General features: G+C 42.6%; 1 protein-coding gene across 4 annotated transcripts in view; it reads left to right on the forward strand.

The window, feature by feature from the left end:
• Nucleotides 1-17,725, forward strand: part of ATP10A (ATPase phospholipid transporting 10A (putative)) — a 186,425-nt gene that overhangs the window by 136,651 nt on the left and 32,049 nt on the right. For all 4 annotated transcript variants that reach the window (XM_041753670.1, XM_041753673.1, XM_041753672.1 and 1 more), the window contains exons 4-10: nucleotides 4,118-4,224; nucleotides 4,626-4,757; nucleotides 5,830-5,960; nucleotides 7,534-7,786; nucleotides 10,306-10,523; nucleotides 12,958-13,152; nucleotides 15,595-16,183. In XM_041753670.1, coding sequence (XP_041609604.1) covers nucleotides 4,118-4,224; nucleotides 4,626-4,757; nucleotides 5,830-5,960; nucleotides 7,534-7,786; nucleotides 10,306-10,523; nucleotides 12,958-13,152; nucleotides 15,595-16,183 — 1,625 coding nt within the window. The remainder of the gene's footprint in view (nucleotides 1-4,117; nucleotides 4,225-4,625; nucleotides 4,758-5,829; nucleotides 5,961-7,533; nucleotides 7,787-10,305; nucleotides 10,524-12,957; nucleotides 13,153-15,594; nucleotides 16,184-17,725) is intronic.

A 17,725-nucleotide genomic window follows, 5' to 3' on the forward strand; every position in this document is an offset into this window, starting at 1 on the left:
TAATATTTCTAATAACATAGTGACTTTTTATAAGAGAGATGTAGAAAATGTTGCTGAAACCAATACCATCCCCTTTTCTAAATCTGTTGCATTTCTATACACCAATAATGAAAAAGCAGAAAGAGAAATTAAGAAAACAATCCCATTAACAACTGCATCAAAAACAAGATACCTAGGAATAAACCTAACCAAAAAGGTAAGATATCTGTACTCAGAAAACTATAAAACACTGATAAAGAAATTGAAGAGGACACAAAGAAATGGAAAAGCATTCCGTGTTCATGGATTGGAAGAATATCTATTGTTAACAAAATATCTATATTACCCAAAGCGATTACACAGTTAATGTAATCCCTATCAAAATACCAACAGGAGTTTTAACAGAGCGAGAACAAACAGTACTAAAATTTATATGGAACACAAAAGACCCCAAATAGCCAATGCAATCTTGAAAAAAGAAGAGTAAAGCTGGAGACATCACAATTCCAGACTAGTTATATTACAGAGCTGTAGTGATCAAGACAGTAGGGTACTAGCACAAAATCAGACACATAGGTCAATGGAACAAAATAGAAAACCCTGAAACAAACCCACAACTATATAGTCAATTAATCTTTGACACAGAAGGAAAGAATATCCAATGGAAAAAAAAAAAAGACAATTTTCTCAAAAACATTGTATTGGGAAAATTGGACAGTAACATGCAGAAGAATGAAACTTTATAACTTTCTTACACCATACACAAAAATAAATTCAAAATGGATGAAAGACCTAAATATAAGATAGGAAACCATTAAAATCCTAGAGGGGAACACAGGCGGCAACCTCTTTGGCATCCGCTGTAGCAACTTCTTACTAAATACATCTCCTAGTGCAAGGGAAACAAAACTAAAAATGAACTATTAGGACTTTGTCAAGACAAAAAGCTTCACAGCAAATGAAACAATCAACAAAACTAAAAGGCAGCCTGTGGGATAGGAGAAGATATTTTTGAATGACATATCTGATAATGTGTTAGTATCCACAATCTATAGGGAACTTACCAACTCAACACCAAAAAAACAAAAATCCAGTCAAGAAATGAGCAGAAAACATAAACAGACATTTCTCCAAAGAAAACATACAAATGGCCAACAGACACGTGAAAAAAAATGCACTTCTCTCTCTCACGTAAATAAAATCTTTTTTAATAAAAGATCCTAAAATTTCATGGAACCATAAAAGACCCTGAATAGGCAAAGCAGTCCTGAAAAAGAAAAACAAAGCTGGAAGCATCACAATTCCGGATTTCAAGGTGTATTGCAAAGCTGTAACCAACAAGACAGTATGGTACTGGCACAAAAACAGACACATAGATCAGGGAACAGAATTAGAAAACCCAGAAATGGACCCTGAACTCTATGGTCAACTAATCTTTGACAAAGGAGGAAAGAATATCCAGCAGAAAAAAAATATCTTTAATAAATACTGTTAGGAAAATTGTACGGCCACATTCAGATAAATGAAATGGGGCCACATTCTTTATACCATACACAAAAATAAATTCAAAATGGTTGAAAGCCCTGAATGTGAGACAAGAAACCATCAAAACCCTAGAGGAGAACACAGGCAGAAACCTCTTTGACCTCAACCATAGCAACTTCTTATTAAACACGTTGTCAGAGACAAGGGAAACAAAAGCAAAAATGAACTATTGGGACTTCATCAAGATAAAAACTTCTGCACAATAAAGGAAACAGTCAATAAAACCAAAAGGCAGCCTGCAGAGTGGGAGGGAGAAAATAATTGCAAATAATATATCACATAAAGGGCTATAACCAAAATCTGTAAAGAACGTATCAAAGTTAACACCCAAAAAAGCAACCTAGCTACCAAATGGGCAGAATATATGAATAGACACTTAATCCAAAGAAGATACCCAGATGACTAGCAGACACATGAAAAGATGCTCAACATCATACATTATCAGGGAGATACAAACCAAACCATGATTATATACTACCTCATACCTGTCAAAATAGTTAAAATTAACAACACAAGAAACAACAGGTGTTGGTGAGGTTGTGGAGAAAGGGAAACCCTCTTGCACTGTTGGTGGGAATGTAAACTTGTGCAGTCACTCTGGAGAACAGTATGTAGGTTCCTCAATACATTAAAAATAGAGCTACCCTATGACTCAGCAATTGTACTACTAGGTATTTATTCAAAGAATGTAAAAAATACTAATTCAAAGGGATAGCAGCATTATCTGCAACAGCCATACTGTAGGAACAGCCCAAGCCCCCATTGACTGATGAATGGATAAAGATGTGGAATAGATAGATACAGATATATACACAAACATACACATATATACATATGTGTATATGTATATATAATGGAATATTTACTCAACCATAAAAATAATCAAATCTTGCCATTTGCAATGATGTGGATGGAACTAGAAGATATTATGGTAAGTGAAATAAGTCAGAGAAAGACAAATACCATATGATTTGACTTGTGTATGGGATTTAAGAAACAAATGAGCATAGGGAAAAAAAAGAGAGAGAGACAAACCGAGAAACAGACTCTTAACTATAGGAACAAACTGATGGTTACCAGAGGGGAGGTTGGGGGGGAAGGGAGGGGGAATGAGTTAAATAGGTGCTGGGGATTAAGGAGTGCACTTGTGATGAGCAGAGGGTGTTATATGGAAGTGCTGAGTCAGTATATCATAGACTTGAAAGTAATATTACACTGTATGTTGACTAACTGTAATTTAAATAAAAACTTAAAGAAAGATCTGTGTATTTGTGACAACACAAGGTACTGATGAGGAGCAGTGTTCTCTATGATGAGCAGGAAATGGGCATGAGACCACCTAGCAACCTTCCCTGGCCAAATTCTGAGTCTCACAGTTCCCAGGTCTGTCCTTTCTAGCTGTGGTCTGTCCTTGTGATAAAAACAAGCCTGTGATGCTGACACTAATTCTGACATGTGGGTTTTTCCTACACGGTCAAGCAATTCTGTGACACCAGCTAGGTGTCCTCTAATTTAACTCAATTCTGACACTAATTGGAGACAGCATCAGACCCCATAGGTTAAAGCTCAATCCCACAAGACTTCCTCATTTCAAATGCCAACTACAAGTCCAGATTGTCACCTGTCCTTCTAACTGATCAGCTATAAATCAGAGGTTCCCACAATTCCCTTTTCAGTTTCAATTAATTTGCTAGAGCATCTCATAGAACTCAGGAAACAATTTGCTCGCTGTTTACCAGTTTATTATAAAATGATATGATAAAGAATACAGGTGAACATACAGAAATGGAAGAGATGCATAGAGCAAGATATATGGGAAGGGGTGCAGAGTTTCTGTGCCCTCTCTGAACATACTACGCTTCCAGCACCTCCATGTGTTCACCAACCCAGAAGTTCTTTGAACCCCATTCTATTGGGATTGTATGGAAGCTTCATCACATAGGCATGATCAATTATGAACTTAATTTCCAGTCCCTCTCTACTCTAGAGAATGGAAGGTGAGGCTGAAAACTAAGTTTCTAGTCATGGCTTGGTCTTTCTGGTGACAGTCCCCACCCAGGAGCCCACCTAGAGTGGCTTCATTAGAACAAAAGACACTACTATCACCCAGGAAATTAAAAAGGATTTAGTATCCTGTGTCAGGAAAAAATGGGTTCAGAGACCAAACATTAGAACAAAAGATGCTTCTAGTGCTCTTATCACTTAGGAAATTACAAGAGTTTAGGAGTCCTATGCTGGGAACTGGGGTCAAAGATTAAGTAGTAGAATGAAAGATCCTCTTAGCAGCCACACTTAGAAGGGTTTTAGGAGCCCTCTGTCAGGAACCCAGGGCACAGACATATCTGTCTTACTATTTCGCAAAGCCCTTGGACAAAATAAACAAACATCAGGCTGTTGAGATACTTCTAGAAGCCCAGTTACTAGTGAGCACCAGCTCCCTCTCAGCTATCGCAGAGACTAACGGAGACAAGCTGCCCACTGCTAGGGTTCCCTGTTCCCCTTCCTAGTGTCCAGACCTTGAGGAAGAAGGCCTCCTTAAGACCCAAGGTGCACTAAGCATCCACATAATGCATGCCACTTTTTCCTTTGACAGCATACACGACAATGGAAAAAAGGCCGGGTTGTATAAGGAAAACCTGCTGCTGCGAGGATGTACCCTCAGAAACACAGAAGCTGTTATTGGCATCGTCATCTATGCAGGTAGGCATGACTGTGGCACATATGGTCTGTAACACAGCTGGCTTGCCACCTGTGCTGTGTGCTCTTGAACGTTGCTTCGTGTTCTTTTTTTTTCTTTTTTTTTCTGATTATAAAAGCACATAGCCATTGTAAAAATTTAGAAAACTACGAAAACAGAAGAAAGTAAAATTTCTAACAGTATCTCAACCAAAAGTGTTCTCTCTTAGCATCTTAGCTTATTTCTTTCCATTGTTTTTTCCAGGATTCTTACATAGTTAGGGTTAAGTTCATACCCTGCCTTTTTGACTGAGCATATCCTGTATGATTGGATGGCAGCACTGTTCTTCAGTCCCTGTGTCAGGGTGCTCTGTCAATTCACTGTTGGGCATTGATTTACTGTGCCCCTCATGCTCCCCTTCCAGGACATGAAACTAAGGCCCTGTTGAATAACAGTGGGCCCCGCTACAAGCGCAGCCAGCTTGAGAGGCAGATGAACTGTGACGTGCTCTGGTGTGTCCTCCTCCTCATTTGTATGTCTCTGTTTTCTGCGGTCGGTAAGTCTCCTTCATGGGTCATGAATAAGGGGGCACTATTGGAAGCCTCCAGGTGAGCCCAGTGGGCTGCTGACGATTCATTTTGACCAGCACTCTAAAGTTAAAAAACACATTTGTCATCCACTTAGACTCAAGGGCTGCTTGCATCAGCACAGACCATATTGGAGATGCCTAGATGAATGAGCTTGACTAATGTTATTTTTCAAATTTGCAACTTCTTGAATGAAAGAATGTTTTAATCACACCAGTAATGATGATTCCAGCAGAAGTATTAGTAACATGGTGATAAACTGAGAATAATATAGCAGGAGAAGCACAAATGCTACTAATGAGAACTCCAGGAGAAAAGGGAAAAAAAGAGTATTTGGGTCCTAAGAAGGTGCTAGCACTTAGATTGCACATGAGCTCTGGGCTCTCAGACTTTGATGGCCTCCAGACCTGGCATGCTGCCCTGGAATGCCTTGCAGGGAACTGTGTTCAGCCTCCAGGTAAATGGTCTTCACCACATCTCCTGCACAGCTACCATTGTGAAGCAGATGGGTGTGATATGGTCTTGGAGCTCAGTGCTAAAAGACATGGTGTATGGGACACGAAAAGGGCTTCTGTTATCAGATAGTTGTGGGACTTAGCTGATGAAATAATGTGCTTGGCTTCTGAGAGTCCCTGATAGGTACGATTTAAGTCTATAGCAAGGGTTGATAACGGGCAGTATCTGGGGCTGACTGATGAAACTGGTATTTTGTGAGGCACACACTGGGAGATTACTTTTTGGGGATTTCCTGTCAGTAGCTGCCAGCACATACCCAATTTCTGCCTCATGACCAGTGTGCTTTTCAGTGCCAACAATGGGAAATGCCCAATGTGAGGAAGAGTCCAAGAACCAGTACCTTCCAGCAGTCTGATTGTGGGTGCCAACAGTATGTGCCATGTGCTTTTGCTTTCTTATGTGGCAAGGCAAGCTAATGAGGCACGAAGTGCCTGTGTTCATAGTCATAGTTTTGCTTTTATTTGCACAAGCAGTGTCTTATTTTTTCATTGGATGAATGGTATATCTTTTTGAATGTTGCTGTAGGACATGGACTGTGGGTACAGCGGTATCAGGAGAAAAAATCATTATTTGATGTCCCTGAGTCTGACGGCAGCTCTTTATCCCCGGTCACAGCAGCAGTTTACTCATTTTTGACAATGATAATAATTCTGCAGGTAACAGTACTAAGTACCATATGATTAATTGCTTTACTTTTCTGGTAAGAACTTAAAGTCATCATACTCTGCTAAGAATGTCCTATAAATTTTGCATCTGGGAGGACCACAGGTGTACCTGCCTAGTGTGCTGCTTCTTACTTTTCCACCTAACTTATCTGTAGGGTCTTTTTTGGGTACTTTTCAAGTTAACATTCTCCTTTGCTGTCCCTAAGATTCTTAGGGCTTGTGGGGTTGGTTTTTGGATTATTGTGTTTGTTATATTTTTCCATTCAGTTCCTTCTTTAAAAAAACACTATATTTTGATATAATTTTAAGATTTACAAATAAGTTGCAAAAGATAGTATGGGGATTTCCCATGTGTCGCTTACCCAGAGTCCCCTAACGTGAGCATATTACATTACTTTGGTGCGTTGTCAAAACCAAGAAGCCAAGTTTAGTACTTTGCAATGAACTAAATTCTAGATGTCATTTGTTTTTTTACTAGTCTTTCCACTTTTTCCAAGGTTCAATTCAGGATATCACACTGCATTTTGCAGCATTGGTTTTTATTATTTTTATTACTATTAGCATTAGTATCGTTAGTTCACATGCCTCATGTACAGTCCCCCATCACTAACTGAATCTATGCCCAAAGGGCTTGTTTGAGAGTAGAGAAGGGGCAATGAATGTCATCCTAGGAACAAAGTGTAAACAGAGGACGTTTGCTTAGTCTTTGCCTATGAGGGGAGCTCTGCTGTCTTTTATCACATCTATTTCATACGACATATGACAGGAGCTTTTAAAATTAGTCCTTTTTATGAATGTACATTTCGTTCTAGCTTTTTAGTAGTAGTAGTAGCACTACAGTAGGGGTAGTAGGTGTGCACCAACATAAAGTTACCAGGAGAACCCAGTTTGTCTGTCTGGATATGATATTCTGAGCCCATGAACATCAGTTCAATACCATTATTCAAAAAAGATTTAAACATTAACTTTATGAAGATTATTCTTATATTGTCAATGTCTATGAATATTCTTGTCAGAGCCTTCTTCCCTTTGCTCTGTATTGTACAAGATCACAGAAATTGTCCTGCAACACAGTCTCTGGAAAGACTGTCTCTCCTGAACTATGGGGTTGTGTCCACAGAATGGGCATCTCTTGTTGCCGGGAGCCCTGGGAGAGCCTTGGGGCCGAGTACCGCTGTGGTGCGAGGTGACTTTGCTTATGAGGACTCTGACTGTGTGCCATGTGTTTTTTTCTCTTTCTCTCTCCTCTTTCCTTTCCTAGCTTCTCTCAAGCACAACTTAGTAATACGAAAATGCTTGCTTCTATCCAAGCCATGGTTACCATTCTTCCAGACACGATAGTGGATTTCTGCTCTGCAGTGACACCATAGGCTGTCCTATTTTAAACTCTTTGCCAATATCCTAATACTTTTCCAATACTGACTCTAAACCAACCTTTTAAGCTCTTAAAGGTACAGTATATAGTCCCTACTTATTTGTGGTTGTAGTCATTTGAATAGTTTGGACTATTTCTACAGCTCCCTAGTTCTCATCATTGTTCTTCTATATGCCTTATGTCTTCTAGGTTTTGATTCCGATTTCCTTATATGTTTCCATTGAAATTGTTAAAGTATGCCAGGTGTACTTCATTAATCAGGACATAGAGTTGTATGACGAAGAAACAGACTCACAGCTGCAGTGTCGAGCTCTGAACATCACGGAAGACTTAGGACAGATACAGTATATCTTCTCAGATAAAACTGGCACTTTAACTGAAAATAAGATGGTTTTCCGAAGATGCACTGTGTCTGGCATAGAATATTCCCATGATGCAAATGGTGAGTCTGAGGGTAGGGACTCCCAGTCTGGGCTGGACAGAGCTGCTATGTCAAAGCTGCATTCACATGTGCCTATGTGCATGTACATGGGTGTGTGCGTGCGCATGTGTGTGCACAGACACACCAGCTTCAGGGATGGCTGATTTTTGAGAGAGAATAAAACATAGGCTGTCAGAGCAATTCAGGAAACTGAAGCTGGGTGGCATTTATAGAATTCCATGTTGCTGACAACGCCCTATCTGCAGTGTCTTGTGTGGTGGGCATCTGCTTAAACAGTCATTTTCTGCCAGACAATTGAACCAGGAAGGACATTCTTGAGGAACTCACTTTTGAAGCACCCAGTCTCTGCCACACCAAGAAATGATGAGATGTTTTTGTTGTTACCCATCAGTCTTCTTATTAGCTGAAAATTCTCAGAAGGGCATTGGGCAATTCATGATGTATTCTTTCCCTTAGAAAGTGTTCATGAAAGCAGAAAAGAAATGTCACTCCCGTTTGAATTTTGTAGGTGGTCATTCCTCCCACCTCTCCTTTCCTTATCCTTTGCTGCCTCTGTCCTCCCTGAACCCATAGGGGAGCTATCCACTTCATAAGTGGAGGGTATGGTGAGAACCATCTACCCTCCTGAGCCAGAAGAGAACACCGTGGTAAGTGTCCTGGTGGCACAATAGGATTTGTGGAGCCATGGTACCTTTGAGAGGCGCACCAGCCAGGACTTCCTCTCCTTCCTGTAACAGCATCTGAGAACATGAAAGAAGTCTTGTCACAGGAATAGAAGCAAATATAGAACAGGAATCAGTACATGGGCATCATTAGGAAGCTTTTATTTGGGGGGTATAGTGGGATAGATCTTTTAGAAGCATGGGATTTTTGCAAGTTTCATAAAACCAAGCTTTAGGATATCCACTAAGGCCCTTTGTGTAAAATGAAAGTAATCATATTAAACAGAAGACATAGGAACTTATCCACTCAGTTTATTGCTGGTCAAAAGCTGCTACATCGTTGTAGACCATATACACATCAGCAGTGCTCTGAAAGATTGCTACTTTTAGGCTAACATTTGACTACTGCTTCAGGAGGGTGGGACAGACAGGTGTATCCTTGGAGAGGTTGACACCAAGCTCTAAACGCACAAGCCCAGAAGTTTGACAGCACTGTGTCTGGGCTTTGTTCTTCTTTGCTTTTCATTCACCACCAAGCTGGGACTTACATCAGCCAGGAGTGGGTGGAATGGGCAGAAGATTTACTTCTAGGGTGAGGCACCCCCTGAGTTGAATCCTGGCAATTACTTGGCCTTGTGACCATGGGTGACTTTCCTTGCCTTATCTCTGTTTTTCTCATCCCAAAAGAAAAGTCTTACTGATGAAAGATACTGAATATAAGGCCTGGCTCACAGGACAGACCAACGCCACAGGCATGCCCAGATTGGAGAGCCCTTCTTACCCCCTCATGCAGGCCACCTTGTGTTGAGATACCTTGTGCTCACACTCAGCACTGAACTTGCCCTTGAAGTTCTTAGTAATTGCTTGTTTTGAATGAATAATCCTCATGAATAGTCTCCTTGCTCGTCCATGATGAAACCAGCTGAACTAACTGGGCAAAGCCAGACAGATGTGTTTGGAGACATCCATTAGCAAGAAATAGTGCAGATGTACTTCATGTGATTCACTGAGTGGCCACTTGGCCACAAGAACTTTTGCTGGGCTGTGCCCTCTTGAGGGTTCAAGCATAGAATACAGTCAAAGTAGTCTTTGCCTGCTGGCTCTGTATCCTGGTGGCATTTGTCCACTCTGCAACCACAAGGACTGTTAGCCTCCCTGATGTGTAGAGCTTCATCCGTATAAGGTGAATGCAGATGATCCCCACCCGCTGCCTGGCCCTGAACAAGGATCCTCCATGGAAAAGCACCATCAGCACATCCTTAGAACCAATACTTTTGTGTGATTACAGGGCAGATGTTTAATATGTGATCTGTCCTGACAGCCCCACAGAGCCAAGTAGCCCCATGACCCCAGGATAAAGGACAAAGCCTGGAGCCTGGCTACTCTGGGGACTAGGCCTTCACTGTGTCCCTGCCTTCATCTTCCTGCTATCTGCTGCCCAGACCCCATTCATCACCCCTTGAGTCACCTGAAGAGAGAGGCCAAATATGAATCTATATCTGTCCACTCCTTACTTGTTTATGGAATGGGATGGCCACTGTGCCAAAATGCATTGGACCTGAGCTTGGGCATCACATTGACCTGGATGTCATCTCCACCCTCTTGAGTTCTATGCACTTAGCAAGTTCTTTAAGTTCTCTGTGAGTCAGTCTGCTCATCTGTGCAGTGTTGTTGAGAATGTCAACCTCATCAGATTGACTGTAGGTACAGATAAATGAGAACAGCATCCATTTCTCAGTGGAAATTCTCAATAAAGTGGCCTTGCCTTTAAAAAAGCTACGGTGGCGAGTGCTCTGAGTCAGCTTCCATTTTCCTAGCCTCCCTGTGACATGTCACCCCATGTCCCTCTGCCCACAGCCCAGCGTCTGGCCAGGTACCAGGAGGCAGACTCAGAGGAGGAAGAGGCAGTGTCCAAAGGAGGCTCACTGCCTCAGCGTGGCAGCATTGGGAGCCACCAGAGTGTTCGTATCATGCACAGGAGCCAGAGCACCAAGTCACATCGGCGCACAGGCAGCCGGGCTGAGGCCAAGTGGGCCAGCATGCTGTCCAAGCACACGGCCTTCAGCAGCCCTATGGTGAGTCCCACTCAGAGGACAGCAGCTGCCCCATGCTGGGGTAGCACCACCTTTCCTTGCCCTGTCACTTAGCTCCATTCATCAAAAGTATCCGAATGTAACAATAGAAATGAGCTGTGGTTGGGGGGGTTAGCTCTCCTCTGTTAACAGAACTTTTGTGGCCAACACCTTCTCCCCACAGTGCTGTATCTTTTCTAAAACATTGACATGGCCCATTTGACATGGCCTCTAAGAATGGGGGATTGCCAGTGAACTACTATCCAGGTGGATGATGGAGAGGAAGTTTGTCCCGCCAAATGAAATAAATAAAGCATCAGAGCAAGATGACAACTGTGAAAAAGCAAAGCCAAGTGGAAAAAAAAAAGTTTTCATTAGATGAGACTAAATCCAATAATTTCTTTCTTCCTTGCCTTGGCTGCTGCCCAAACATTTATGGACCATTCTGATCAGTCAGGGAAATTTCCAGAAGTGAGTGAATGACCATCTCTAAAAAATCCTTTGGCTTCTAAAATGATTTAAGAGCAGACAGAGAGAGAATCCATTTTGATCACTCTGTGGTGGCCTCATTCTCTTATGTCCTTTGAAACCCATATAGAGGCTACCTAATATTACCTTATGGTCATGACTGGTGGGTTTTTATAAAAGCATTTGGGAAGGAGGCCTCTCACACTTGATAGGAGGGAAACTGTGTTGGACTAAGCTTTTCTGACATTGATTTAACAATATGAGTCCAAGAGTATTTGAAATATTCAAACTTTCTGACCTAGGAATTTAGTGATTCAATCAAAGATTTCTGTGCATAGAAGTTTACTAGTAGAAAAAAATGTATTCAGTGATCAAAAAATGGCCAAATGAATCATAGCATGCGTATTTTGAAATTGTTAAAAGTTGTATTTTCAAATGATCCTAAAAAGGCTGGAAAGTTCAAAGTGCACATGCCTGTTGAACAACACAGATTTGAACTGTGCAGGGCCACTTACACACATAATTTTAAAAATAAATACAGTATAGTATAAAGTACTGTATTGCATTTTCCTTATGATTTTCATAATAATTTTTTTTTAGTTTTTTAAAAGATTTTATTTATTCTGAGAGAAAGTGAGAGAGAGAGGGACAAAGTCAAAGAGAGAGCATGAGGGTGGGGCCGACAGGGAGAAGCAGACTCTCCACTGAGCAGGGAACCCAGTGAGGGACTTGATCCCAGGACCCTGACGTCATGATCTGACCCAGAGACAGACACTTAATTCAGCCACCTAGGCACCCCTTCATAATAATATTTTCTTTTCTCTAGCTTACATAATTTAAGAATACGGTATATAATGCACATAACAAGCAAAATATATCATTAGTCAACTATTTATGTTATCAGTAAGGCTTGCAGTCAGTAGTAGGCTTATTTTAGGAGTGTCGAAAGTTATACATAGACTTTTCTCCTGTGCCCCAACCCCTGCATTGATCAAGGGTCCACTGTATATAGTGTTTTAGGGAAAACAGATATGCCAACTCATGTATACATTCTTTTTATTGAGATATAGTTGACATACAGCATTGTATAAATTTAAGGTGAGGATGTAAATCAAAACTATAATGAGATATCACTTCACACCTGTTGAATGGCTGTCATCAGACAGCCAAGAGATAAAAAGTGTTGGTGAGAAAAAAAAAAAAAGAAGAAGAAGTGTTGGTGAGGATGTGGGAAAACGAGAACCCTCAGACACTGCTGGTGGGAATGCAAACTGATGCTGCTGCTAGGGAAAACAAGTATGGAGGTTCGTGAAAACTTAAAAAGAATTACTGTCTGATCTAGCAATCTCACTTCTGAGTTTATATCAAAAGGAAATGTATTAAATATTTGATGATGTAAAATGTAAATGTATAGAAAAAAGTTTGCAAGGCAATACAGAAGCATGTGTTTCAAAAAAGTATGTATTACTGTCAGGTGATATGATACAGATTTGTGAAATTTTCCCTTCTCTGCCTTTTTCGAATCTTTCTGAGTTAGATATGTTATTATAATATATATTCTTACCTGTATTATTTTATAATGAGAACATGTGCATTAAAAGGAATGATTACATGAATTTCATTTCATAGGTAAGTCATATATTCTTTTACCAATTATACATAATTCATCATTATAAAATAGCCTATGTATATGAGCCACATGAAGATGTCTTTACTGCTTATAATAAAATAAAGGTGCCTTAAATAGTCAAGCACCAGGGTACCTGGGTGGCTTAATGGTTGAGTCTGTCTTTGACTCAGGGCATGGTTCCGGGGTCCTGGGATCCTGCTTCTCCCTCTGCCTATGTCTCTGCCTCTCTCTCTCTGTATCTCTCATGAGTAAATAAATAAAATCTTTAAATAGTCAAGCACCATTACGCTTGGCAAGTCACTGGGTTATACTCACCCCTCAGTCTCTGTCCTCTTCTAGGAGAAAGACATTACACCCGATCCAAAGCTGTTTGAGAAGGTGAGTGAATGTGACAGGTGCCTGGCCATCGCAAGGCACCAGGAGCACCCTCTGGCCCACCTGTCACCAGAGCTATCTGACGTGTTTGACTTCTTCATTGCACTCACCATCTGCAACACAGTAGTTGTCACGTCCCCGGATCAACCACGGCAGAAGGCAAGTTATGGAGTGTCCCTGTGAAGCTAATGCCTTCAACCTTTGGCGTGGCCTCACTGTTGTCAGTCCTCCCTTTCCAGTAGGACTGCTCAGCACTACTTCTCGGGTTTAAGGGGATGTGGTAGGGGGCTTGGTATAGGGCAACCTAGCTCGTTGGTTCTGTGGTGCCATCCCCAGGCTACAGTGAACAGGTAGGAGGATTGGGGCCAAGTGAGAGAGGAGAAACTTCTGAGGCCATGATAAGTGGGGCATATACCAGACTGTCCTGGAGGGGGCTGCCCTGCACAACCTACATAGAGCTGCAGGGTTCCAAACTCTCACAGGAGAGTGGACAGGATAGGACAAATCTCCTGGACTTGAATCTGTACCTTACCACCCAGCTGAGTGGCCTTGGACAAGCCATTCCCCTCCTGTGCCTTAAGCACCTGACCTGTGACATGGAGGCAGTAGTAAGAGTTTAAAGGAAGGGGTCAGAGTAGGGCTTTGCACATAATAATTGTAACTGGTGTTAAAAGGGCTTTTAATGTCTTTCAAGGAGAGGTGGTCAAGAATCAATCAGAGGTTACTAAGATGGTAGAAATATGGCAATGCCCAAGTTGTTTTTTGTTTGGATTAATTACAAGGTTCTCTCTGAAGAGAGTTAAGTTTCATGTATGAACAGGTCCTTTATATCTGTTAACAACTCCTCCAGGTAGGCCAGAAGGTGTGTGTGGGGGGGTGCACCTAAGGAGGAATCTGCATAGTGCAGCTAGGCAACTTTACATGGATAAAAACCAGTGTATTCTAGGGCCAGATGCATGCCATAGACCTGCCCCTCAACCGCCCTCTCTCCCAGACCCATTTCCCTCCTCCTGAGTCAGCAGGTTCCACTGATGGAGCCATTGGTGTGTGATGTGGGATAAACAAAGGGTCTCTGCTCTGTCTTCACAGCAGCATATCTGGCAGTGATGCAGCTTCCCCCACCCCCCACGGCACCCCCCACCATGTTTTTGCTCCTGTGTTCTTGCTCCTGCCACATTGGCCTGCAGAAGCTCCAGTGGGCCTGGTGGATCCAGAGTGGACAGGTCCCATCACCCAAAGACTGCAGGGTTGCACCATCTGCCTTAGGTGAGGGCTGCTTCCTGGGGCAGCTCACCTCATAGCTGCCTTAGTATCCCTCATCTGACCTTTGGGTTCTGCCACCACCCTGTATTCAAGTCCCACTGGCATGCATCCCTAGAGAAGTATCTGGTTTCTAGTTAGACTTGTCTGAGACCCAGACATTGTTGCAACTACTGAATAAGTGAGAGAGACCCCAGCATAACTGAGGCATGTGATGATGGTCACAGATGTAGTGCATTCCACATAGGATACAGGATATTTAATCTCCTGCCTTCAGACTGCTAACGAACAGGTCTCTGGATAGCACTTAGTGAGTGCTATCTTCAAGGGTATTTGGAGCCAGCAGGAGCTCCAGTGTGGCTGCTTGAGTCTCCCCCTTGGATATGTAGCACATTTAAAGTCTATACAAACAAAGAAGCAGCATCTTTACCAAAATTGGTCCCATGTGCCCTGCTTTAGCAAATGCCTAACTTTTCTGGAAGCTGTTATGTAATTTACAACTTTGGGCATATGGGGAAAATTATGAAAATTTAAGGCTAACTATAATTCAATGTTTTGATTGTTGCAACATTTGCTCTGAATCCATTTTCTAGCAGAAAATTAAAATAGGTATATTATACCGGCATTAGTGAACAATACTCATTTAAATAGAAGATTGCTGTTGCTCCATCATTGAGCTGTTTGGAACTTTAGCAAATGTATATAACTGTCATTTTGTTGTTTTCACTTCTTGTTAGAAGATACGTAATTTATTGTGACTTAAAAAAAAAACATGCTAAATTGTTTGAATCCTGAATTTTTCCAAGCATTTAATCTGTTTGGAAAAGTTCTCTTGGGTTTGGGAATGTTATTTAAATTTTATATAGACATAATTCAAAGCAATGTATAAACTGGTCTTTTGTTAACTGCTTTTTGTAATTGATGGGGGGCAGGGAACAAAGCTGGATTTTGTGCCAGGCATACACTTCTGAACCTCTTCTGCAAAGCAATGGGACATTGCAGTGTGGGAACAGCTATCAGAGGGGATAGTGTCTAAGCCTAAAGGTACTACTAGCCACATGGTCCCTGAGTCAGTTCAGAGCCTTGGTGTGGCTACTTAGGGGATCACATTCTAAAAGAATGTATATTGCTAATTTTTGTTTAAGTAAGTGGAAGAGATCAAAGGATGGTCTCAAGGAAAAATGCTGGCTCTGGTTGCAGTTTCTACTGTATGCCCCCAAATCTGAGAAATGGGAACTCTGTGCTCTGAGCTTCCACTGGAGAAGTGGAGGGGTGCCCTGTGGTAGTTTGCATGAGGCCTCTAGATATACCTCACCTGCCTTCTGACTGCATCTCTTGCAGGTGAGGGTAAGGTTTGAGGTGAAGTCCCCCGTGAAGACGATAGAAGACTTCCTACGGAGGTTCTCACCCAGCCGCCTGACCTCAGGCTGCAGCAGCATCGGGAGCCTGGCCACCAACAAAGCCACCCACAAGTCAGGGTCCAACTTTCTGTCCACTCTATCCAATGACCGTACGCTGCTCAAGCTGGAGGAGAAGCTGAGCCAGCCAACCAAAGCCATCGCGAGCAATGGCTATAGCAGCGGGGCTGCCAGTTGGGCCCCAGAGCACACTGCCCAGGAACAGGAGCTGGAGCAGGAGAAGGAGCAGGAGTGGGAGCTGCGCTATGAGGCAGAGAGCCCTGACGAGGCAGCGCTTGTGTATGCTGCACGAGCCTACAACTGTGCACTGGTGGACCGACTGCATGACCAGGTGTCCGTGGAGCTGCCGCACTTGGGCAGACTCACCTTTGAGCTCCTGCATATACTGGGCTTTGACTCCATCCGCAAGAGGATGTCAGTGGTGATCCGCCATCCACTCACTGATGAGATCAATGTCTACACCAAAGGAGCCGACTCAGTGGTCATGGATCTCTTGCTGCCCTGCTCCTCAGGTATCCAGCTCCCCTCCTCTGGGCAGTACCCTCAGTTCCAGGTGGAAGCCCCAAGAAATTAGTCCCTTTCCCCAGTCCCTTCCCATGTGAATGTAAAGTGATTTTCATTAAGCCTTTTCTGAAGCAGTGCCCATCAGAGATTTGCCTCTCTGGATTGTCCTCTCCTCCTTTAAGGGATTTGGACTAGAATGCTCTGAGGGGTGGGAGATGGAGAGTTTCAGTGCCTGAACTCACCTTAGAACAGTGGGGTTGGGGGTTCCCTTTTTTTAAGATTTTATTTATTCATGAGAGACACACAGAGACAAAAACATAGAGGGAGAAGCAAGCTCCCTACAGGAAGCCCGATCAGGGACTCAATTCCAGGACCCCGGGATCATGACCTGAGCTAACAGCAGATAGACGCTCAACCACTGAGTCCCCCAGGCATCCATTAGCATCATTCTATAAATCTGGACAATGAAGGTTAAGAACTTTTAGACTGGAAGTTCCAAGAGCTTCCATCCTGCTCTATGATGCCTGGACCAGCGCAGGTATGCAACCAGGTTATGGTTCTAGCCCATTTGTGAAGCTGTCTCAGGCCACAGTGAGAGCCTAGGTAGTGGATGCTGCTGGTTTCTCAGCCGCCTCCATCTGTCCCACCTTCAGGCAGAGCAGCTCCATCTTAGTCTCTTTGGTGTACTAGAGTTCCATATAATTTCTGTGTTAAACAAGAGGAATTTGAAAAACTATTGGTGTTAGAAAGTGGAACTTTTTCCAGCAGAAGGGTTTCCTTTAACCTCCTTCTAGATATAAATGCTTTTGGGTCTTGAGAGAAGAATGGCCTAGGTCCCCATTAGTAAACCTGGTCACCCCTCCTCTCTACTTGGACAATGATGGAGTGCACATCTGACCCCCGGGAGAGAGAGAGGCAGGATGGAGGTGAGGATGCTGCTGGCAGATGGAGAAGTACCTGCTGGGGTTCTGCTACCTGACCTCCATAGTCTTCCTGTCTATTGTATCCTGGAAACAGCTCTAGGTGCAACCTGCTGTGAAACCATGTACAATAGGTATGGCCTTTCCAGAGCTCTGGGATGGAACTAGGGAATACTTTACTTCCTGTGGTCCTCTCACCATAATCTCAGTGTCTCAGAACAAGACTCCTGGCTCCCAAGTGTGGCACCACTCCACTGTGGGAAAGTGTACTGGAGGACTCTTTTCCCATGGCAGAGCTGTTGCCTCTTAATTTGTAAACATGTCTCTGAAAACAGTTTGGATAGCTTTTCATGGCAGTAACCTACCAGAGGGCAGGGCTTCTGTGCTAGTGGACATAGAATCCAATTCACAGGCTGACTTGGCTTTCCAGGAGCCTTCTTCATTTTGCCATTCCATATGTTGCCTTTTTGTTTTGTTGATTGTTTCCTCTGCTGTGCAAAAGCTTTTTCTTTGTGATGTAGTCTCAATAGTTTTTTTTTTTTTTTCGCTTTTGTTTCCCTTGCCTCAGGAGACATAGTTAGAAAAATGTTGCTATGGCCAATGTCAGAGAAATTACTACCTGTGTTCTCT

This window comes from Vulpes lagopus, chromosome 4 (assembly GCF_018345385.1).
Source record: "Vulpes lagopus strain Blue_001 chromosome 4, ASM1834538v1, whole genome shotgun sequence".
Classification (NCBI taxonomy): Eukaryota; Metazoa; Chordata; class Mammalia; order Carnivora; family Canidae; genus Vulpes; species Vulpes lagopus.